This window comes from Typopeltis vanoorti, chromosome 23 (genome assembly GCF_054136105.1).
Source record: "Typopeltis vanoorti isolate ZY-2024b chromosome 23, IOZ_Tvanoo_1.0, whole genome shotgun sequence".
NCBI lineage: Eukaryota > Metazoa > Arthropoda > Arachnida > Uropygi > Thelyphonidae > Typopeltis > Typopeltis vanoorti.
Window position 1 is genome coordinate 52,802,234 of NC_143571.1, and position 24,568 is coordinate 52,826,801.

The window sequence follows — 24,568 nt, forward strand, 5'->3', positions numbered from 1 at the left end:
TTCATTCTCTTCTGACTTCAGTAGTATTGGTTACGGTCCGAACACTACCGCTGCTGACTAAAAGTGTAACGTAGGTTCGAAACAAATGAACCTTATTGTTTCATATTCACACAAAACATTTACTCTTAATTAGCAGCGGATTTTGTGTAATTGCATTTTATGTAGAATATTTCATGTATATTAATTTTTTTTTTCGATCAGCGAAAAGAACGAGAAAGTACCCTTTAATCATAATGAATGCTTCCTTTAGTAGACTTATCAAGTTCGAGGCTATGTTTCACGGGGCTACCATGCTCACATCATTTCCTATACACGTTACTGTGTTGAAAATGAAGCTAATAATCTGTGGCTGTCAGTTATTTCTACTTGGTGGATTTAGTTTTTGAATGTTGCGCAAAAAAGTACTGAACAGCCGATAATTGGAAGCAAAAGCAGTCAATTACGCGGTTGAGGACGGGGCAGATTTTTTTTTTTCACCTCGTCTTCTAAATTTAAAATTATCTTTCCTTTTTTATAAAGTTTAGTATTCTTTGTACTTGTGTTCTTTTTCTCCTCTACTTATATTTAAAATTGCTAGAATAGAATACAAATATAAAATGTGCACATTTTCAATGTATATTCCTAAATAAGCAATGCTGTTGTGAAAATTTGTTTTCATCTTTCATTTCATCTTTAATTATTGAAGAAATTAGTGACAAAAATAGACTGGCTGCGAAGTGGTTTGCATAGAATTCAGCCAAATTTGGCAATGTTCTCCATTAATTGCTCCAGCACATTAAACTGTCCCAGTTTTACTGTTAATGATCATGTTAATCACCATTAGGTTTGCAGTAGGAAAGCAATTTGGATTCACTTGTCAGGAATATATAGGCTGAAGGTTCAGCTTTTTGTTTAAATATAAATTGCAATAAATTCTCCTTTATTTGATGATGATGATGATGATGATATGAACATGAATCTGAACTTCAGTTCAAGTCAATGAGGAAATGCAGAGCACAGAGGTGCATTCTGCAATTAGCCAAACAAAGATCTAGTAGGGGTGCAGAAATAACATACATACGTATCTGTAAATAAAAAAAGCTGGTAATTCCTGTAATAAATTACAGGAATCACTAGAATTTTTTACAGCTTAATTATGGACTGTTGGGTTAACGAGTATGTTAACTGGGAACTAAAATTCAAAACGGAGAATTGCATGTGTTTGAATTATGTTACATGAGTGATATTCAATTCTTCGTTCAAGAGTTCATTATCAGATTTTGAATTCCAGTCGACAATGAATTCACTTTAAGAAAACCATATTGGTTAAACAACCAGAAAAGCTCATAGTATTACTAATTTAAATGAATGTAACTTCGATCAGAGCTTTTTTGGACATGAGAATTGTCGCATCCTTCTAGTTTGCTTATTTGGTATATATTGGTAGCTTAGTATTGGAATGAAATTTATCCTATACAGTGAAAAGGTCAACATACACTATAATGCATAGTCGCAAACCAAACAAAGCCAAAAGTTTTATTATAGCACTAAATACAGTCCTGGATGTATGAGAAGAACCTTGCTCGAGATAAAGCTTGATGTGAAAGTATTGACATACAAATACGAAATTAATTTAATTTTCTAAGATAAGTTAAAATTCTATATAGCAAATATCTTAACAACAGACGTAGTGAAAAATGAATACTAGATATTCATTTTTCACTACGTAAACGTATAAATAATAAATGAATATTATAAATTTGTAAATGCATCGAATCAGTATGTCATATGTATCTGTAAATAAAAGAATAGTATTAGAATATAAGGGATGATGAGAGGCATGGGGGAAGAGGATATGTGTTTAGTATGCAGTAGCCTAAACTAAGGCATAACTGCTGTAGTTGGGTCAGTCTTCTTGCTAGTGCTCAGTTTTCACAACCATAAGACTAGCTTAAATTTCGTCTTCTGGTTTAATGCCGTTCAACTCTTCTGATATTTTTTCAATAAAAAAAAGTAACTGATTCATGAACTTTCAGCAAATATAGTTGACTTCGACGCCTGCTTTGTAGCAAGTTTATATGATCGTTTACAGTGAATGTTTCGTTTCGTTTTCATAGTACATACATCACGCAGTTGCGCTTAGTGTTTGACTGTGAAAAGCCGTATAGATCCACTTCGTATGATGTTGATTCGTACACGGTACACGCTATTTTATGCATTGTCATCTTATTTAGTTTAACTCTATCCAGAAAGAATAATAAATTGTGTATCATGTCTCTGTTGTGACAGTATCATGGCGCCACTTGTATTTTATAGTTTCAATTTGTTTTAATTAAGGAGTCCTTGAAAGGCCACCTGGTTATTTTCTAAATCTATAGTTCCATTTGATCGCCGAAATGGATAAATTCATATTATGCAAATTTATTTTTGTGTGTAATTCATTTTCAAGGTGTAAGAATTAAAAAAATTACGAATCATATAAATACAGCTATTTATGTAGCTCTAAAATGCTACAAAAACATAAGACGTTTTTTTCTTCTATTCGTATACGTGAAGTAATTATAGTACACCACTGATTTATTACTGGTAATCCATAATATGATGACATTTATCATCTTTTTAATATTTGTTGTCTCCTTTTGTGCAAAAAAGATCTCTCTTTCCCCCCCCCCCCTAACTTTTCCCAATCCAGTATATGCAAGATGAGGATGAGGAAAGCAGCTTCAATCACTTGCCTGACGATACTTAACATTTATTAAAAGATTGATAGCGTTGCACCGAATCAATATCCTTGATTCTTCGGATTGTAGTGTCTGCTTTTTGCATGATTATCCTGAAAAGATAAAAACACATGTTTTTTAGCATAAACAGTGTTTTTAATTGCAATAGCGTAATGAATTTCAATTTGACATTCAACACTTATTGAATTATACATGAAACTTTTAATTTGACATTTTAACTGGTAAAAGTCACGCCTTAATAAGTTTTGCAAATGTGATAATGAATAGTAATAACAATTAATAGTAATAGCACTATTGCCTGTGTTAAAAGCGCTTATATTGCAAATTACGGATAAAAAGTTAAAATTATGGATAAAAAGTGAAATAAAAATGATCACTTGCATGCGTCATGAAATGACCACATTTTCATTCCACTGACTAAATCTAAATGCTGAAAGGGATGCAATATCTAATTCGTTCATACATCTCTCTACAGTCAATAACTAGGAAAGAGTTAACTTTAGATAAAGAAACAACTGAAAGGTTTGCAACTGACTATTGATTAAAATGTTTTAAGATGTTGATAAGAATCCCACATTCGAAGTCAGTGTCTCAAGACAGTTCACTGTGAACTTTTGAGTCGTTTCTTTATCTAAAGTTAACGCTGATGGTTTAAAGGATAAAGAGCTTATAGTAAGGAGACTATTCAAAAGAAATAATGCACACTTTGAAGACAGTTGCAGAATACTATAGGCCGACAATGTTGTCAAGATGGATAGCTTCATAGAGGTTTTCAAGGTCATTATTTTAAAGTGAACTAGCCGATCAGAACGTACCGATAAAACGCAGTTTGGTAAGTTTGTTGTGTGATTATTTCATGAACATCCTTCTTCGAGTGGGAAAAAGAATAACAATCTAGATGTAATCTTCATCTTTTTACACAGTGTGTGTGTGGGGGGGGGGTGTAGATATATATATATATATATATATATATATATATATATATATATATATATATATATATATATATATATATATATATATATATATATATATATATATATATATATATATATATATATATATATATATATATATATATATATATATATATATATATATATATACAATGGATAAACAGATATTTAGCGTCTGTCTTTTCTCAAACTCTTGTAAAGCTCGACAACCAAGATAAAACTACAACCCAAAATACCACGAAATTCTCACAGTATGTTACCAGAAGGACATACGAAAAATTCTAATTTACTTGACACTAATAAGTCTCCCGGTCCTGGCCGCATCCCTCCAGTTCTGCTCAAAACTTGTGTTCCAGAATTAACACCCATCCTGCAATGCCTATATGAGCTATCATACCCAACAGCACGGAAGCAAGACTTTATCGAGACTGTACCTGAAAAGGAAGATAAAGTCAGCCTTAAGATTATCGTTCCATTGTCTTCATCTTATATATGTCATGAAGATTGCCTTCTCCATTATATATGATAACGAAGAAGGCAATCATCAATCAGCTTCAAGACCCATCAGTTAAATAGTTTGTATTGTAGAACGAGAATGATGGAATATGAATCTCACCATTGTCGTTAGTAGAACGAGATTGGTATTCATATTCCACCATTCTCCTTCTATAGAACTGCTAACCTTAACCACTTTTGGACACAGGCGTTGAAAAAATTTGGAGAAACTCGTATGGTCATTATTTTTAATCAAGTTATTAATTGTGTATGGCATCAAGGCCTTCTCAACAAGCCACCATCTTATGGTCTGCCTCACGCCCTTTGTTATCTCCAATGTTATCTCCAATATCAATGATCTTCTCTCTCTCTCTCTCTCTCTCTCTCTCTCTATCCAACTTAAAAATCCTGTTCATCCTGTTCATAGTTTGTTAATAGGGTGCTCTTCATTCGTATTCTTATTCATTCGGGAAACTGTACTACTGAAATCATTCAAGATTAAACGACTCTCCTCGCCATTCTCAAGATAATCTTATCCGGATTGGAATAAAGTACTGAATTTCAATACTATCAAGACTTGTTTGTTTAATCGATTTCACTGCTTTTGATAATGTTCCAATTTTCACTTCTTGGGTTGAGTCATTTAGCTTATCTTAGAATAAACCTATCGAATCCATAACCGCTTCGGTCTTCAAAACTTCTTATTTGTTTTTGTTCAAAACTCTACGTCTCTTCTGTTCAACTCTTTAGGCTTTATAAATCCAAATCCCAAAACCCCAAATGTGCGAGAAATAAAATATTTCTCCCACATTTGAGATGGTAGCACCCAAATCTCCCCTACAAATTTTTGAATGTGTTCAGTAGCAGAAGGCAGTGAACCGTATAGGTCAGCGCTTCCCAAACTGTGGGGCGTGGCCCCCTTGGGGGCCGTAAGTTTTGTTGAGGGGCCGTGAAATAATGAAAACAAATTTAAAATGTTTTAAGACTAAGTAGATTTTTTTTATTTTAAAAGAAACGTATTTAACTTTTATTATTTCTTTTTTGTTATTTTTTATATTTTAATGGAAAAATTCACACATTGGTGTTGGTTCACAAACTTTGATTCCTGCGTATTTCGGCGCTTAATGAATATTAGTAAATATTGTTTATTCATATGTTTCATTTCAAAGCAGTGGTTAATTGTATTTACTTCGAATGCTCTCCAGGGAAGCTCCAAATCTTCCTATCCCTTTCATTAGGCGTTCCTAATCAGGGACTGTTGATATTGACTTTATATACATATCAAAACTCGTTTTATATTATCACTGTCATCCGAGCTAGTTTTCTGTTACCAATAAAAGTTTTGCATATACTTCACACATGAAAAAAAAAAAAAGCTTAAACAAGTTCATGTGGGGAGATAGTAACTTTGTAAGCTTGCAGTGGTAAACAACACCCTCTCTAACAGCCACTATACTGCAGAGGCAATAAAAACAAGTACTTTTATTATGCCCAGTGAATAAGGCATGAGGAGTCTGTGTAATATATTTCTCAACAAATAGTGCAATTAGAGACAACTGGGATAAAAACACGCTAATTAATGAATCACATGTCCCCTCATACAGAAACTATGCTGTATAGACTGAAACAAAACCATATGTTGCATAGGCAAACACAGTATCTAACTAAAAACTATTGTTATTAATTAGATATGTGTGAGTTCGATTTCCCAAGGCAGCAAATAAGATTCAAACGAACGTGTTAAAATTCGTAAAAGTGTTAAAACTAAGTAATATATATATAATGAATGTTATGGCAGTTTCACATAGAATTCGGTTGAGGAGAGTTAGCATTTCAACTCAATTGTCAGCTATGCTTTTATCTTTCGGTTGCGCGATCTTTTGTTAATACCGCACCAATCATATGCATGTTTTAATAACCTGCCTTTGCTGTCTGTTTCGCGTTAGGCTTAAATACCTTAAAGGGAGAAACGTCACAAAAGAGAACAATGTTCCTGGTCCGGGGATTCCCTTATTCAGGTAATATTCACTAATTTCATGTTATCAGTCTGTGGCGTGCCAGTATTGGTAAGTGGTGATATTATTTGATCTACTCTACGTTAAAAAAATTAACCCTGAGATGGATAAGTGGCTGATAAAAAAATAAAAAAAAATTCCCGCGAACAATCAGAAGAAGCAGAAACAGACTCAAAAAAAAAAAAAAAGGACAGTATTTCCTATTTTACCAGAACAGCCCGCATCGTCTTCAGAACCAAACGGTAAGAGGCAAAAAATGTAATATTTGCATTTGATTTTTGCAATATTCGCTGTGTATGTTTTGTATTGAATATAAATACAATAAATATTATAATAATATATCTTTCTATTACGATTTTTTTTCGAGGGGTGGGGGGCCGTGAAATATTTTAATTTTTGGGAAGCACTGGTATAGGTGACCTCCAGAAGAACCTGTTAACAAGTTTCCTTGATAACAGGTTCCTTTTTTCTCCTTAACCATTTGTCTACACACACACACACACACACACACACACACACACACACACACACACACACACACACACACACACACACACACACACACACACACACACACACACACACACACACACACACACACACACACACACACACACACACACACACACACACACACACACACACACACACACACACACACACACACACACACACACAGCATTGCAGAGAGTATATATTTTCTTGTATAATGAAACTTGTGGGGCATTCATGACTAAACATACACACGTAACCACAGTAACAAGATATATTTACTAACCAAATATTTCGTCCTAAGTATCATAGGACATCGTCAGTACAGTTAATTCAAACACTACTACGAATCACTTACAGTTAGGGAGCATGCTTACAATGGAATCCCTCTACGCGTGCATTATCATAGAGTTATAGAGTTAAATTAAAATATATCTGAAAAAAAGGGGGTTACATTAAATGAGATAACATATATAAAATCATTTTACACAATTAAGGATGACTTAATAATGCACGCGTAGAGAGATTCCATTGTAAGCATGCTCCCTAAATGTAAGTGATTTGCAGTAGTGTTTGAATTAACTGTACTGAAGATGTCCTATGATACTTAGGACGAACACACACACACACACACACACACACACACACACACACACATATATATATATATATATATATATGTGTGTGTGTGTGTGTGGGTGTGGGTGTGTGAAGAAACAAATGACTAAAAGTTTCGGGATAACATCAAAATAGAAAAAAAAACTACATATTATTTTCAACTTAAAAATAGTTTCCTTTCTATAAGACTTCATCGGCTGACAAATATAGGAGTGAAAAAAGAGAAATAAAAAAAAAGCTGTAATTAAGTTTGGAATATTTTCCTTATGTATTTCCATCAAACCATATATTCGATGAATGAGAGGATGAAGTGATCGTGGATATAATCTTAAATCTCTAGGAAATTCTGTAGTAGGTATGAGGAGATTGTTGGTACAATTGTGGAGTTCACGAGTTGGATCTCTTTGGTGAATAGAACAAGTATCTGTCTGCAGTAATTATGAAATTTTGTTGTGGTATTCCTCGGTGTCTAAGATAACAGTTGCATTTCCTTTATTTGCTGGGAGATTTATAATATCCTTTATTTTCTTTAGAAATTTTAAGGATTGACGTTCTTTCATAGTAGAGTTACACATTGGAGGTTTTGCGTTGTTAATTGTTAAGCTGGATTCCTTTCGTCGTAAATTAGCTTCTTGAGATGGAAAGAATACGTATTTCTATTTTTGCAAGTACGAATTCATTAGGAAGACGAGTATATCTCGGGGATTAAAATTTTTAGTTAGAATATCTTTTTCAACTTAATATAGATCGGAACTAGATTTGTTAATAACAGTCTTATCGAGAGGAAGTTGATGTTTAGGTTTTATAGATAACAACAAAATATAGATAACATTATGTATATTTCTGTCATTTGAATGTTCTGACAAAAGAAAAAGGCCTGACCTGAAATTTGTTCATTATTTGCAACCACTTCTCTGTCACCGGTTCCGTTTTGAAAATTTCTGGAAGTTGACGATCCCTTAATTTGTAATGCCGACCCAACTGTTGGCGTTTGGTCCACAATAAAGCGTCCAGCTATTGAAACAGGAGGAAAAGAATTATGTTATGTTTCATTATAAAAAATCGTATATTATGTATTAAATGTCTGAATGGCACGAACTTAAACAATACACAAATCATAACATGCTACTTTTATTGAGAACTGTACATCGGCAATATATTCATTATTAAACTCGGAAGATTTTGAGTGTAATACATGCCTTCAAGTTGAAGCTAAAACAAATCTCCAACTTGAAAGCATGTATTACACTTAAAATCTTCCTAGTATATCTATTATGATAATTGTAAAATAATAATGAATATATTTTAATGCAATACATTCATTGGTATTTTGCGATATAGTATTATTATTTTATTTTAAATCGGAAATTTAAAAAATGGTTAAAATAATAAACGATATATTGCAAATCCATCTAAAAAGAAAAGTTCTCACATTTGACGTCCGTATGTGAGACGCCTTATGGTCACTCCCCTACCTCACGTGGTTTTGAAGTCCTCTGCTATAACAATGGTAGGGTCGCAGATCTTTTTCATCCAAAGTTAGTAGAACCATCACAACATCCATACCCATAGCATGATTCAAACCCGCAGTCTCTTTGCTGTAAAGCGAGCACTCTAACCACTCAGCCAGCCAATTTATCCCACAGGACAGATCCATTTAACAGTCAATAATGACTGTTAGATGGATCTGTCTTTTTTTCTTTTCTTCCACTATACTGTTTTAATTAGACTACATTTGCGTATCATCATCATTGTCATCATGAAATTCCTAACATTTACCCTTAGGGCACGCGCATGATATAGTGATAAGACCACATGACAAAGTTATACCTTTACTAACTTCCTATCGACAGTTTTTTTCCAGATTAATCTAGACTGTCTAGACTCCGATATTATCAGATCTTATATTTCTGCCGTCTAACGCACTTCTGATCGAAACAATCCATCTTCATCTTGGGCTCCCTCTGGCTCTTTTTTTCTGGCATCCTAGCAGGAGCATAAAATTTTTTTTGCTAATCTTTCCTTTCTCATTCTGTTTAAGTAACCAACCCAACCAGAGATTAGCTATGCTTATATATTCTTGAATGCATCAAGAAAGCATTCTTTTCTTTTCTATTCTCACTGATGCGAGTCACTCCCCTAATATTTCCCAGAACTCTTTCCTAGAAATAAAGCACTTTGGTCAAGTGTTTTATTTCTAACCCAGTTCTCAGATCATAAATTAAAATTGTTTTGAACGCTGTTTTGTATATAGCTAATTTAGTGTTTTGACTAATTTCGCTCTTATTCCATATAAATTTAGACAGTTGGCTTCCTACCATAATCAGCTTGGTTAATTCGGTTGTCTACTTCCATATGTAATTTGTCATCTTTGCTAAAAATTGTGTCCAATTAGCTGAAATGTTTTACTTGTTTTTGAGGTTATCTATTCAGGAAGAAGTTGATATTTTCCATGTTTCTGCCTGCTTTCTTTGTTTATGTCTTTTCATACCTTATTTTCATACCATACTCTGGTCTACGTAATTCGCAAAAATTAACTGCACCAATCTCTCGCTATCCTAATCAAAAAGACGTCTCCATTTATAGATTTTTTGCTCATTATCCTTCAAGAAAAATCTGACTTCAAATCTGATCTATTACAAACAGATTGTTTTGGTTTTTTAAATGTCTGCTTTGAATGTAAGTTGTAATCCTATTACCACGAGGTGCTCTAGAAAACAAACAGATTATTTTTCAATGCAAAATAAAATTTATCTATAACCTAAACACACACACACACACACACACACACACACACACACACACACTGCTGATAAATTGCATTATATTCTTACTGGCTTGGTGATAATGCCACAGAAGACTCCATCTAACTAGCTGAGAATGATAGCGGAATGCTGCAAATAATCATAATTTATTTCACTGCTATACCGAATGCTTTAAAGGATAAATTTTAAATATTATTTGAAAATGAAATAAACTTAATTCCTTATTCGAGTATTACAATTTGCCGTATTACTTTAAGGAATACTTACAAGGGGAGCAAATTCCGGATCAGTTCTTCTTCCCATTCTAGGGATGGTTTTAGTAGTCTTAGTGAAGAACTGTGCCCTAGTCGTATCAGGCGTGATAATCAGATAGATCAGACACAAAGGAACTATTAACCTCGTAATTACTGAAAAAAAAAATACATTCATATAGAAAAGACAAAAAAAAATTGTTGTTTAATTTAAGAACAGTTTATTGTGCGAAGAATTTAATCAAACTTTGATAAGGTAAGGAAAATAAATATTTTACAGACAACATGCATAATACACAGGTTTGCCCAATTATAATGTTTGCCACATGTTTTCATCAGGAAACTACGACCGTGTCTGGATTATTTACGCAGTTGTTTATTACCTAAATATCAACTGAAAGTTAAACAACAAATAAACAAACAATGAAGAAGGTGCTGGCTCCTTAACTAATTAATTATGGTGTGGACATTTCATTATCGACCGTACATGATAATGATGATGATGTGAACGTTTTTAGGAAACCAATAAAGTGGTAATTTCCTTACATTAGGAAGCATTGTCTAGAATGGTTGCACATTCATTGATGTCCATTTCACCATTCCATGTACTACAACGAAGTACATTTGGGAAGTACAGGAATCCCTTTCTTAACGCGATTTTGCTTAACGCGGGACTTGATTAACGCGGCTAAATTAATTGCGATAATCCCTTTATATACGCGGCAAGAATTTTAATTACCGCGCCTTTAAATGTACCAAAATCCCACCAAATACATCATTGCTACAACCCATGGACATACGTTATTGCAACTTTCAAAGCCTATTTTCTTAAAAAAGGCAGTAGAAAGAATAACGGGAGAAAAAACGCGATTAGGCTCCAAGAATTTTAGAACATTTTAGCATTAAACACTCAGTTGAAAACATTCATGATTCGTGGAAGCAAATGTCTTCTAACTGTATGAGAGCTGTTTGGAAAGCCTTTTGCAATAACAACAGCATTCTGCAAAAGAATAAAAATGTTTTGCAGAATGCGCTAATGACGTAGGTGGATTTCAAAATCTTGTGAACAACGTGGTTGAAGAAATCGTTGCAATTAGTGGTTTTGATGTTGATTCAGAAGATGCTAAATAATTATTGGATTCAAATTCAAAAGATTTCAGTTACAACGATCATCTTGAAATTTGAACAACAACGCACATATAAAGACAACAAACAAATGGAATATGAAGATGAGATTCCAATGGAGATAACAATTAAAGAACTGGATGCAATATTTCAGTTTAGAATCGCTTAAGCAGTAAGTAATGGATATGGATTCAGATGTTAATCGAAGAATGCTTGTTTCTCGAGGTCTAGAGAGTCATTTTGCTTGTTATCGTAGAACTTATGCTGATAGGAAAAAACTAAAACTGTTCAAACGACTCTCGATAACTTTTTTGATACAAAAAATTGCAGTAACTAATGTAGGTACAAACATTTATTAAACATTTACTTTGCATTCATTTTTTATCTTTGCTAAAAGAGTGCCATATATTATATGGCAGTCTTTTAATATATTAATAAAACGAATTATTAATATAGTAATCTATCATGGACGATTTATAATTTTTACCATTGATTATTAGATTTGATTAACACGAGTATTAACAGATCCCTTTTGATACTTGGAAATTCTAGTTGATCTTTCTATGCAGTTCTCTTGAGAGTTCAATATCATATTTTGACCCCTTAGAGTTAGCTTTATGTTTTATGTTTTAATTACATTAAAATAATTTAAATGAATTAAGTAAAGCAATTTTGAGAGGTTCAAACATTCGAAAATAGCTACTCTTTGAATGGTTCTGCGTATTCAGTTTCTTGATTAAATGTGGCTCCATCTAACGAACATTGCAGAAAATATTCCTCTGTGTGCTAGAATTTTATCAAAATTATTAAAAGATTTCAATCAGTGAGCATCCACTCTGAAATGTGAATATTTTCGCTTTCAAGAGTTTTCATACATCAATTATTACACATATTTCTTGGAAGTATTTTCATGATTTTGAGTTTCTTTATGTGTAATTATGTGACCTATTATTTTCTAAAGCTTGAATAACATTAATATAAAAATAATTTGTTCTCTTATATTATTATTGGAACAATAGCATGCTTATAGTTCTCGTATTTATTAATTATTCTTAAAAATATTATGAATATGAGTAAATGTATTTGTTATTCCATCTATTCGCACTAGAATCCAGAATAGCCGACAAATTTTGTAAGTCACTTTTCTTCTTTTTTTTTTTATATAAAACAGATCAACATTTGTCAGTATATAAAAATAGTACGTACGAGGGAATATCTTTGATATTTCAGTAAAACCCTCAATATCGAAGATGGGCAGTAGATGGCAGCACAAACTGGACATAATCGTAAATTTAATAAGCGATTTTTGTCGGCTCTGGATAACATTATCTATACAAAAGTCCTTAGCGCAACATGCATCACACATAGGTTATCTTTGCACTTCAGATAACTGAGTTGTTATAAGCGTCAACACTTAACTCTGCAACTCTGCTATTAGGGTCATAAAGAAGCTATTTTATAGTCGATGAGTGCCGCTGATACCGCCCTTCGTGACTGACAATGTAATAACATTTTGAAAGGTTTATGACAAAGCCGTTGACCCATTCACTGGCAGGAATTGTCAGTCAGATATAAATAAGCAGTTAATGAAAGTATCATTGTATTAAAACAGAGATATATTATTATTCGAAAACTTACTTCAAACATTTGGAAAGCGTTAGTGATCCTTGAATGAATCACTGAGGGTGAGGAACCATCACATCGATAGTTTCGCACCCTCAGTGCGATATTGACTTTAATAAATAACTCCAATTAACTGACTAAATAAGTCCTACAAAGCCATTTCTCCAAAGAGATGAAGCAGAACTCTTTAAGCCTATTTTTTTGTAAATGATTATTATGACTACTAAGAGTGGTCGTGATGACAGTTGTCATCACTACAGTTGAGAGCTGATCCCTTCCTGGGCTTCAAAGTCTACTAACCCTTAGTAAGTATCTTTGTAATCCAACTAAGTATCTTTGGCGTCTGAAACCTTAATTTAGCAGGATAAGGTATAAATAAATAAGGTCTTATGGCTGTTTAAAAATATTATTTAAATGCGTGTTCTTCTGGTCGCTTTACACGTTTGAAATTCCTACCTTCCGGAATGAAAATCTCACTCCTTCCTTAAGAGATAGGCAGATAGGCCTACCTTATCTTCCATCTTTAGGAAAAAAATTTCTCAAGAATCTTCGCCTCCTCCTAGACTGCAACCATATTATTATTATTATTATTATTATTATTATTATTATTATTATTATTATTAGACACCTCCAGGGAGTCCAAAGACTCATTGAGGGAGGGCACCTGCTCTACAACTCTGTCTCCACCATTCAATCCATCAACTGACCGCAACTACACCAACGCCATCTACCGCCGCCCACCACTATTAGTATATGCATAATATATGCGTAATATATGCAGTCCTTTGGTTGGAATCTATGTCTTTCCAACCAAAGGACATTATTTTTCCCAACTGTGCTACAGACATGCACGTTCCTAATCCTAGTATGTAGTCGAGTATTGTATCACAGACATATGGCGAGGTAAAATTCACAAACATCCATGCTCAGTGCGGGATTCGAACCCGCTGCTAGTCGGAGGACGGACACACTGTCGATTCGTCCAACCACGTAGATACTGAAATAAAATTTAAGAAATGATTCAAGATTTCGAAGGACAATTATCATATTAAAGAACATTTCTTTATGTTTTAGAGTAATTTAATATTTCTCTTCTAACTCTTGATCAGGGAACATATTTGCAGTTGCTTTTATAAGGTACGATAAAAATTATTCTTAGCTGTTTTTCAAGCGAAACTGACATATTTGATAACTTTTTAAAACCGCATATTCTTCTCTCCAATCTTTAAGCTTTAATAAGTCTCAATCTGATGTTGCTGGAGAATATTCTCGTGATCTCAACAAACAGGAGTTTTTTTTAATTTTTTATTATTTTTTTTTCTCGGTTTCTGTCCAAAATGTAGAACAATATCTTGATATAATTATATTCGTATTGTAGCTATTTCAGTTACATTTCATTGCGTTTTTATCGGTAATAAGTAGATAATAACACGCACAAACCTTCAATGCTAACATAAAGCCAAAATAACCATTCTAATGTGGACAAATAGCGTCCTTGTTTCTATGAATGACAGCCTAGGTTGTTCACGGATCTCTGAATTTTTCCCAGCTGTGGAAAATTTTTCCCATTCGTTTAATAATAATATTACTATTATTATTAAACGAATTGACGCATCTCGCTAAATTATTAAATCCAATTATTAGATAAAATGTTCTTTTTTAAGAATTACAAGATTGAGACTTTTCATAACACTTAAAAATTGTGATGAAGACAGACTTTCTGGTAATTTTTGTACATTGGTTTCTTTTTATCAGCATTTCTATAGGCGAAAATACAATCAAGTTTGAAATAAAAATTCCTAAAGAAAACAAAAGCTGTTTTTTGCATGTACACATCGATTCAGTTTTGAATACTGAATCAGTATTCGGTATCCAGTACTTCATCTACAACAACACCTTAGGAATTAGAAGTAGTACTTGGAATTAGAAACTCCACTTAACCACTGTTCTCACATTTAACTAAATTAACACATAAATGCATATGTCGAGATCGTCCGCCATTCTGTTTTTCCAAACCAGACGTTGCTTAACGTATTCTAACTATACTTGTTCACATACGCTTGTTGGCGTAGAATCTCTGCAAGGTCGATGGATCAATCGTCAATCTAATATTTAGTTCATATATCTATCCTATCCTATTCTATTCTCTCTATCGTTCTCATCTGTCCCTTAGGACGGGTTGAGTCCGCCCCTAATGAGGGGCTTATGACGAATTAATGCTGCCGGTTCGTCACTCCTCTGCTGCATCCCCTAAGGGCAGGTATTCATCAGTGCAGATCCGTATGTTCAAGGGACCTGTTTGTCTGTTTTGGGGGACAAAAACCCGAGTTTACAGGTGAAAAAAACCTCTACCTCCGTATGAGAGCGGCAAACTCACCTTTAGTCGAAAGAGACCAGATAAATGTTTGTGACGTCAAGGACGGTAATCGAACCCAGGTTTTACAAACCAAAGGGAAAACACATACTTTGGTTCGCTTTCTTAGATATTCTTTCTAATCATTACAATAAAACAAAATGTTGTGATTTATCATAAAGTTTCATGCACAATTTACACGCTGTTTCATTCATCAATATAGACTATAGGAAACTAAAATTATCACACATTAAAAAAATAAGGACATAGTACTCTATTTTACGCTATGTACTAGATGGCACATAAAATAATATCTGTGGAAAAGTTATCGAGCATCTTCAACAATGTCTTCTGTATACAGCAGGAGAGGCAACAAAATTGAGCAACTTTGACATTCAAGTTGTTTTTGCATCCATCCAGTCTACAAAGTCTACGATTCGTTAAAAGTATAGAATATACTAAAATCTCCATATCATACCTTAGTATCCTTCTTCTTTTTCTTCTCCTTCTTTCATTTTTCTTTCTAGTAGTTCAATCCTACTCTATCTGAGAGGCAGAACATCCTCGTTCATTTAAAGATGTAGAATGTGGAGTCCTTTTCAATAACTATCACATTTTTCATATATTCCTTAAATCTCTTTTTTATTTTGGCCCCCCCTTCTGGAGACGCTTTCCTAATTCGGTTTTCTTTATTTCTCTTTACAGACATGTCCAACCCATCTAAGACGATTTTCTCCTGCTTTCTTCTATTATCTTTTTATAAACCAACTGAGCTCCTTCATCCCCTCATTTCTGATATGAGAATGTGCTCTTTGTAACTTACGTTGTCTATCTAAGCATTTTTTCCATCTTCTGTCAATTGTTCTATTCATCTAAAGGTTCATCCCCGTAAAACGGTCTTATAAGTGTTTACTTTCAGGTTCATAGGGAGCTGTTTATCACACATAACTCCAAACCCACTCGGATTTCCATTTTGTCCAAACTATACTCACTCATTCCATTATGTATTTTCTCCTTTCCTTTACCATTTGTGCCATGATTCCTAAGTATTTAATTTTTTTCTATGTTTTTACTGGTAATTTCCATGGTTCTCCTTTGATTAATCGTCATGGCCTCAGTTTTCTCTACATTTGTTTCAACCCTACTATTTGCAGATATTATTGGGATTTCCAAGAAAACCCCGTGAAGATGTAAGAAATGAAAAACATCCCCATATCTCAGAGTTATCCAACTTCAGAGTGGGTATTCTACGTTTAAATTGGACACCACTCGTTTACTCTGAGATATGAGGATGTTTTTTCATTTCGGAAATCTGTCTCCTAGTCAGACTTATTTGCTTAGGTGGCTCAAGATGTTGGTTCGAATCCTTGTAGCAATGGCATTGTTTCAGGTGATAGACAATTTTAATCTTCTAGTGGAAGAAAGGAGAAATGAAGAAAAAATTGAGGAAGTCAGCAAGTTCGAGTGCCTGGGATCTATTATTAATGTGAAGAATTGCTGTTCAGAAGATGTCACAAAAAGGTTATGAATGGCTAAAACAGCAGTCAGAGACCTGTATAAAATCTGGAAGGATGGATCTATCTCCATGGGAACAAAGTTGAGGATTTTAGATGCAGTTGTTTTTCCAACAGCGACTTATGGATGCGAGACTTGGAACCTAAAGAAGTCTGATAAGAAACGGATATCTGCTTTTGAGATGGTGTTACAGAAGGTTGTTGAGAATATCATATACTGAAAGGCGTACAAATGAATGGGTGTTAGAAAAGATTAGTAGAACTTTAAGGCTCCTTAATGATATTTACAGAAGAAAGTTAAAATATTTTGGACACATAGAAAGGATGGAAGAAGGACTTCTCAGAACAGTAATAGAAGGTAAAGTTCCTGGAAAAAGAGGCAGGAGTAGACCATCAATGAGATGGATGGATGGAGGATGGTGTGTGTGGAGTGACTGATCTTCAGAGAGTTGAGGCTGCCAGAAAAGCAAACAACAGGACTACATGGCGAGGCCTGGTTGGAACATCACCGAGCATCGGAGTGACCATACAGCATCTGTAGATGCCCAGTGAACATAGAGAGAGTGGAAGGGCACTTGCTAACTTACTGATTAGATGCATAACGATATCGGTTGCTGGATGGGAAAAACATCAACAGTGCATGGAAAGCGTTTAAAAAATATTTCAATGATGCAACTTCAGAATGTGCCCCGAGAGTTCGAAAAATAAATTGGGTAGGAAACAAATGGATGTGTAATCTTATTAAGCAAGATATTCGTTAGAAAGCGATGATGTGGAAGGTAATATCGTGAGCATAAGGATGACGTCTGTTATGAAAATTATAAGCAGCAGGCTAGAATAGTCACAACTGTTGTACGGAAGCAAAGTCTGAGTATGAAAGAAACTGGCTCTGCGTGCTAAAGACAACCCACAAGAATTCTATCGATATGCTGCAAGTAAAAGAGAGAGTGAATATCAAAGAATAACTGTTTTGAATGCAGGTGGTGTGAGGGTGACAGATGCAGAAGAAGTTTTTCAAATAATGTGTGCCCATTTTACTAAAAGCTATCAACCTGGGGTTTGCAATATCGTGCACACAACATTGTGATATCTCTTCCTTGGTAAAGAACTCAGGTGTATGAAGAGGAGGTATTATCTGTTGCACAAACTGAATACGAATTCAGCAATAGGGACTGATGGGATATCAGCATGGGTGCTAAAAGAGTGTTCAGCTGAACTGGCCATTCCTTTGACCAGGACGTTTAATATAGTCTCAGAACAGGGAAGATTCCGCAGGAATGGAAAGAGTGTATGGTAATCCCATTGAACAAGGATGGTGCAAAGACCGACGTATCTAACTATTGAGCAATCAGTAGCTCAGGAGTGGTGAAGATTTTGGAAAAATTAGTTAGGGCTCTCATTAAGAAATGGGTTGACAGTGAATCTCTACTTTGCAATAAACAGCATGAGTTTACTAAGGAAAGGTCATGCCTGAGCAAATTGCTCGCATTCTGTAATAATGTTACTAACATCATGATACTTTTGGATTTTGCTAAGGCTTTTGGCAGGATACAGCAGTGGTTCTGAACCTTATGCCCGCAGGTGCATTTGCGCCCGCTGTCAATTATTAAATAAGGAAAAAATAAAATTAAAATCGGAAAATATGTCTTCTAGTAAAAATATTTATTCTCCTAGTAATAACGCCAAAGACCACAATAATCTAATTCATTTGGCGATATACAATATTACTTTTTTATGCTTTTATAATTTTTAACTACGTTTCTATATATTTTAAAATAAATCTGAAGAAAAATCTCTTATGCATGAAATTGTGTTTCGCTTGAATAACAATTAATTTTTAATATAATTAATAATACTTATAATGACAAAGAATTGATTATCACATAATTTAGTTGTATAATAAATGTTACATGTACTTATCCTATTTTTATAGAGAATTAATTTATTAATTGCTATCATTTGATATGATAAGCAAGTATAACTTTTCATAGAAATTGTAGAAATTCTCATATTTTCATAGAAATTCTATGTATATAAATACATGGAATTTGTAGGCTGCAAACAGGAGAAACACTGGTGATATGATTGAGACTTACAAACTTCTGAAAGGGTCATACAGGATTTCATTTGATGGATTTTTCAATTTATGGAGAGTGGGGAAAGGACGAGAGAGCATCCTTGGAAAGTAAGAATGATGGCCGCCAAGAAGGGTGTGAGGCTACATTTTTCTATCAGAAGGTTGTGCGTGATTGGAATGGATTGCCATTGGACGTTGTGAGTGCAAGCATCGTGAATGAATTCAAGAATAATATGATAGCTGGTGCGTGTATTAAGTGGCCTCCCTCGATGAGTCCCTGACTCCTTAGAGGTCTCTCTTAATAATAATAATAATTTTTTTTTATTGTTCTTTCAAATATTTACATATGTACAATGATCATCTATTCAGTATATTATTTTACAAGGTTCAGCACTTTGTGCTGCATATAATGAGATTTAAATAGTAATGATGATAACAGTTTTTTTTTATATAACAATCATAATAATAATTTACAATTATATTGTTCGGAGTTACATAAGTTGTATAATATTACATGTTGTGGTTTACTATTTTTTTTCAAGTTTGAAAAGGTGTGATTATACAACAGTATTTACACATATGCAATCTAAATATTATGTTTCCTTATTTTCACAAACATACAGTGTAAACTCATGATTTACTTTTAAACGAATTTTTTTTTTACATTGCATACATTTGTTACAATTATTATATACATTACATTCATTTGTTTTACGTATGATACATTACTTACATTTGTTTACATGTGATATTTACATTACGTACATTGGTTTACATATAATACATACATTGGTTTTTCATGTGATATGTATATTACATGCATTTGGTTACATATGATACATCTTGGATGAGAACTAATTTTTTTTGCTTTCATCCTCGAAGCTTATATGTAAGCTTATCTGAGGATGACACCAGTTGGTTATTATGTATTGTTTTTTTTTTGGTTTTTTTTTGCTGTGTTGGAATGCTACGAAATCTATGATTGAGAAATTCGCGCGTAAGCACTCACACACACACACACACACACACACACACACACACACACACACACACACACACACACACACACACACACACACACACACACACACACACACACACACACACACACACACACACACACACACACACACACACACACACACACACACACACACACACACACACAGTAACTTGGAATGTATTGATGCGTCGCTGAACTGGAAGCCTGAGCGAATATATTGTTTCATTAAGTTTGTATGGTATTTTGAGTGCGTGTTTCTTGTTCATAGTATGTCTTTAGAGCTCTTTTCCGGCTGTTGTAGTTTGTAAGGTTTCTGTATTCAAAAGGTAATTTGTTTACCATGTCTGGGATGTAGAAGTTTTGCGTGGTCTTTCCGTAGTGATTATTGTATTTATATGTGATATAATTAGTAGTCTGAGGTCTTGTTATACGTTATGTTTTAGCAAGGCTGCATAGTGACATAAATGTTTTGCTGTCAGTATTTTGTGTTCTGCCATTGCAATGTTTATAAGGTCGTGATTTTCTCTTTGTTCCCAAAAGATCAGTTTTTTCATTTTGTACTGTAGCGACATTAATCTATTTAATTTGTAGGGTGCACAGAAAGCATACGTTGTTATAGCGTATCTTAGTATATTTTGGCATAGTGCTTTGTATATTAGTATATTAGTGTTTTTAGGCGTATGGGAACTATATCTTTTAACCTGTAGAGTTTGCCACTTATTGTTCGGAGTTTGTTGTGTAGATGGTTTATGTGGCTATTCCAGTTCATATCTGCATCGAAGTAAATTCCAAGGTATCGTATTGTTTCAACCTGAGTGATTGTAGTGGTTTTGCTGTTCTGCGTGTTTTTTGTGTTGGAAAGTGGATGTTGGATAGTTATATATTTGCTATCAACTGGTCGAGTCAGTGGATTTCTGAATAATAATAATAATAATAATAATAATAATAATAATAATAATAATAATAATAATAATAATAATAATAATGTGGGTTTCAAAATGTTGCTATATTCAGTCTCTAGAGAAGCATTTTTGATCATCTAATCATAACCGTACCCAGGATAGTTAAATTAAAAATTACAGACCCCTACTTTGGGACGGTTCAGTTTTCACGAGCTTTTTATTCTAACGTTTAAATAGTGAATCAGCCTTTTTTATATATAAATATCGTACTTTAGCTTATTAATAAATTTGTATATGAATCCAACCCCCTTAAGGTTGCAAAGTGGGTTAATAGTTAAATAACCGGAAACCCTTGTGTACATACCGAACACATCGAACACGGAACTTTTTTTTCCAAGATACTTCAAGTACTCAACAGGATAGTGATGGTCTCATATTAAAAGACGAAATTTATCTATCGAATAAAGATAAAGACATTGACAAACATTTACATCCACAGTGGAATTTGAATCCACGGCCTATTTCGGAGAGGAGAGAATTGACATTCGACAACCTTCTTGTTACATATTCAGTCCTTCCATGACAATTAGTTATGGGATTCTGTGCATAATATTTCGACACAAACCTTTGCCATTTGTATATCCTAAACTCTTGATTGATAGAGTTCACTAATGCACCACACGACCGTAATTAGGCCTGATTAAGATTTTATAATCTAATTATAAATCGTGCAAACTAATTATAAAATAATTATACTTTCAAGTGTATTCATAATTAACATAATATTCGGTGAAAATCTATCATAAGAAAACCACGCAAACGTTCTAAGATTTTTTACAGTTATTCAGCGTATATCATTTGGCCTTCTCTACTAATAATGTTTCTTACAAGTATTAGATGACGTTATCATACTTTTTTGTTGTCAAAAATCACATATGCGTTCACTTATCAGACGTCTTCTCAGGGCAATCGTTAATAACAACTATCGACACAGTCAAATGAAATATTTCTACTTTTCTCAGCGTTATTTCCATCTTCGAATTGGCACAGTGAGTAACAGTTTCTTCTAATAAGGTCGTGTTTTAGCAACTCGCTCACATTCTATAACAATGTTACCATTGAACTGAACAAGGGGAATGGATACACCATGACAGTTTGGGATTTTGCAAAGGCTTTTGACAGAATACAGCATGGAAGACTGTTGCATAAATTGGAGAAAATGGGTTTGGGTTATACAATATTAGCATGGACAGATATCAAAAAGTGGTATACGGAGTATGTGAGCCTACAAGGTTTGTGGTAACCACAAGGATCACTCCTTTGTCTACTGTTACGCAGTCTGTACATTAATGACATTGGACACGATTTGACAGATGACATACAGCTATTTGCTGATGATGCAAAGATAGATAGGGTAATCAGGAATGATGTTGATATGCATAACTTGCAGAATGATTTGAATAGGCTGGAATTGTAGGCATGGGAAAATGGATATCAGTTCAGTGTCAGTAAATGTGAAGTCATTCACGTCGGCATGATTAGGTATCTAGTGTCGTATTATATTGGTGGGATTAGGCTAGAAGAAACTGACGAGGCCAGGCATCTTGACGTTCAAGGGGCATGTGGCAAAGATTGCAAATACAACTCAAAAGCTGATACGAACGTTCACACGTAAATATAGGATGTTATTTTGCCTCTTTACAAGGCCTTGATAAGACCTCACTTGGGATATAGTGCGCATGTCTGGTCTTCTGGTTTCCGTTGTGATTCTAATATATTGGAGAGAGTACAAAGGAGAGTGTTAAAATTATATCAGGATTGTGGAATGCTGCGTATGAAGACAGGTTGAGAATTTGCACTGGAAACACTAGCAGAAAGGAGAAAGAGTGGTGATATGATTGAGACTTACAAACTTCTGAAAGGGTCGTACAGCATTTCAATTGATGAAATTTTTCAATTTATAGAGGGTGGGGAAAGGACGAGAGTGCATCCTTGGAAGCTAAGAATGAAGGCCACTAGGAAGGGGGTGAGGACTAGATATTTTTCTCTGATAGGGTGGTGCGTGATTAGAATGGATTGCTATTGGTTGCTATGAGTGCAAGCAGTGTGAACGAATTCAAGAATAAGCATGATAGCTGGTGTGTGTGTGTGTGTGTGTGTGTGTGTGTGTGTGTGTGTGTGTGTGTGTGTGTGTGTGTGTGTGTGTGTGTGTGTGTGTGTGTGTGTGTGTGTGTGTGTGTGTGTGTGTGTGTGTGTGTGTGTGTGTGTGTGTGTGTGTGTGTGTGTGTGTGTGTGTGTGGCCTCCCCCGATGAGTCTCTGACTCCCTGGAGGTCTCTCTTAATAATAATAATAATGTTCATTTTTGTCTTTTGCATTATACAAGAAATACGAGTACGAGGGACGTTCTCGGCCTAACAATGAAAAAACGAATTTATGATTCCAAAATTATTTTTATTTTTCAACATACTCTCCCTTCAGACTAATACATTTATTCCAGAGATGCTCCAGCGCCATTATCGCGTCCCTGTAGTGGTTCTCAGTAAAATCTGCAAAATACCCCTGTACAGCTGCAATCACCTCTTGATTCGAAGAAAAACGCTGACCAGCGAAGAAGAGTTTTAATTTTGGAAAGAGACAGAAGTCAGAAGAAGCCAAATCTGGGGAATAGGGTGGATGTTGCAACAATTCATAGTGCAGATCCCTTAATTTTCCCATTGCCAAAACACCTTTGTGGGCAGGTGCATTATCCTGATGAAAGATGAGTTTTTTCTTCTGCAAACCGGGTCTTTTCTAATGAATTGTTTCGTCTAGTCTGGTTAAAAGATCGGAATAATATTCCACTGTTATTGTTTTAAGATAATTAATAAACAATTATTAATACCAAAATCGTTTAGCAGGTCATGGAATCGGTCCCAAAAGATCGATTCCATGACCATTCTTGCTGATGTAACCGACTTTGACATCTTCGGCGCTGAACAACCGACTTCTATCTACTCGTCTGTTTTGACTGCTGTTTGGATTCTGGTGAGTAATGGTGAATCCTAGTCTCATCCATAGTAATAAATCGACGTACAAAATCAGTTTTATTCTTGTTAAAACGCTCTAAATACTGTTCAGAGATTTTCATGCGAGTGCGTTTTTAATTGTCCAAAACAAAGGAGAAGAGTGCCCATAAAATGTTTATGAATTTCGAATGAATTTCTTTTGGCTTAAACCTTTTTCTTTACAAAGAATTTTGTAACTGCACGATAATCAATTTTATCCATTTCGAGGGATACAGACAACACTTTTGCTTCAGACAGTTGTATAATATAAATTTCACGTTGATGCTTTTGACAGATGTACCAACTTAGAAAAAAAATCTTCCCGATAGTGGTGTCATCTATGATCGAGCCGAGAACTTTTCAGACCACACCCTCGTTTAGGCATATAAATATCAAAAATTACACAAAACAATTTCTCTTTATTCAGGAGAAAATGCTCGCATATTAATTATTCTCGGCCCTTCTCCTTTTGTGAAACCTCAACCAAGGAAAACTGTCTCTCATTTGGAGTAAAATATTCCATTAAAGATAAGTAAGTATGAATATATTCGCTGAATACTTTACATAATTCATAAAGATGTGAAAGATGCATTGCTTATGGTAACAACGATTAA

At 34.2% G+C, this 24,568-nt stretch overlaps 1 protein-coding gene across 2 annotated transcripts in view; it reads right to left on the minus strand.

Annotated features, from left to right (window-relative positions):
- Window positions 1-2,678: 2,678 nt before the first annotated feature.
- LOC150093855 (uncharacterized) overlaps window positions 2,679-24,568 on the minus strand; it is a 39,021-nt gene continuing 17,131 nt past the window's right edge. The window contains exons 1-4 of one of the 2 annotated variants that reach the window (XM_090413208.1): window positions 10,859-11,073; window positions 10,329-10,468; window positions 8,179-8,310; window positions 2,679-2,812 (exon numbers count right to left, since the gene is read on the minus strand). In XM_090413208.1, coding sequence (XP_090269334.1) covers window positions 2,762-2,812; window positions 8,179-8,310; window positions 10,329-10,364 — 219 coding nt within the window. In that variant the 5' untranslated portion in view covers window positions 10,365-10,468; window positions 10,859-11,073 and the 3' untranslated portion in view covers window positions 2,679-2,761. Of the gene's footprint in view, window positions 2,813-8,178; window positions 8,311-10,328; window positions 10,469-10,858; window positions 11,074-24,568 lie in introns of those variants that run through there. The other variant, XM_090413207.1, reaches the window with a different exon arrangement.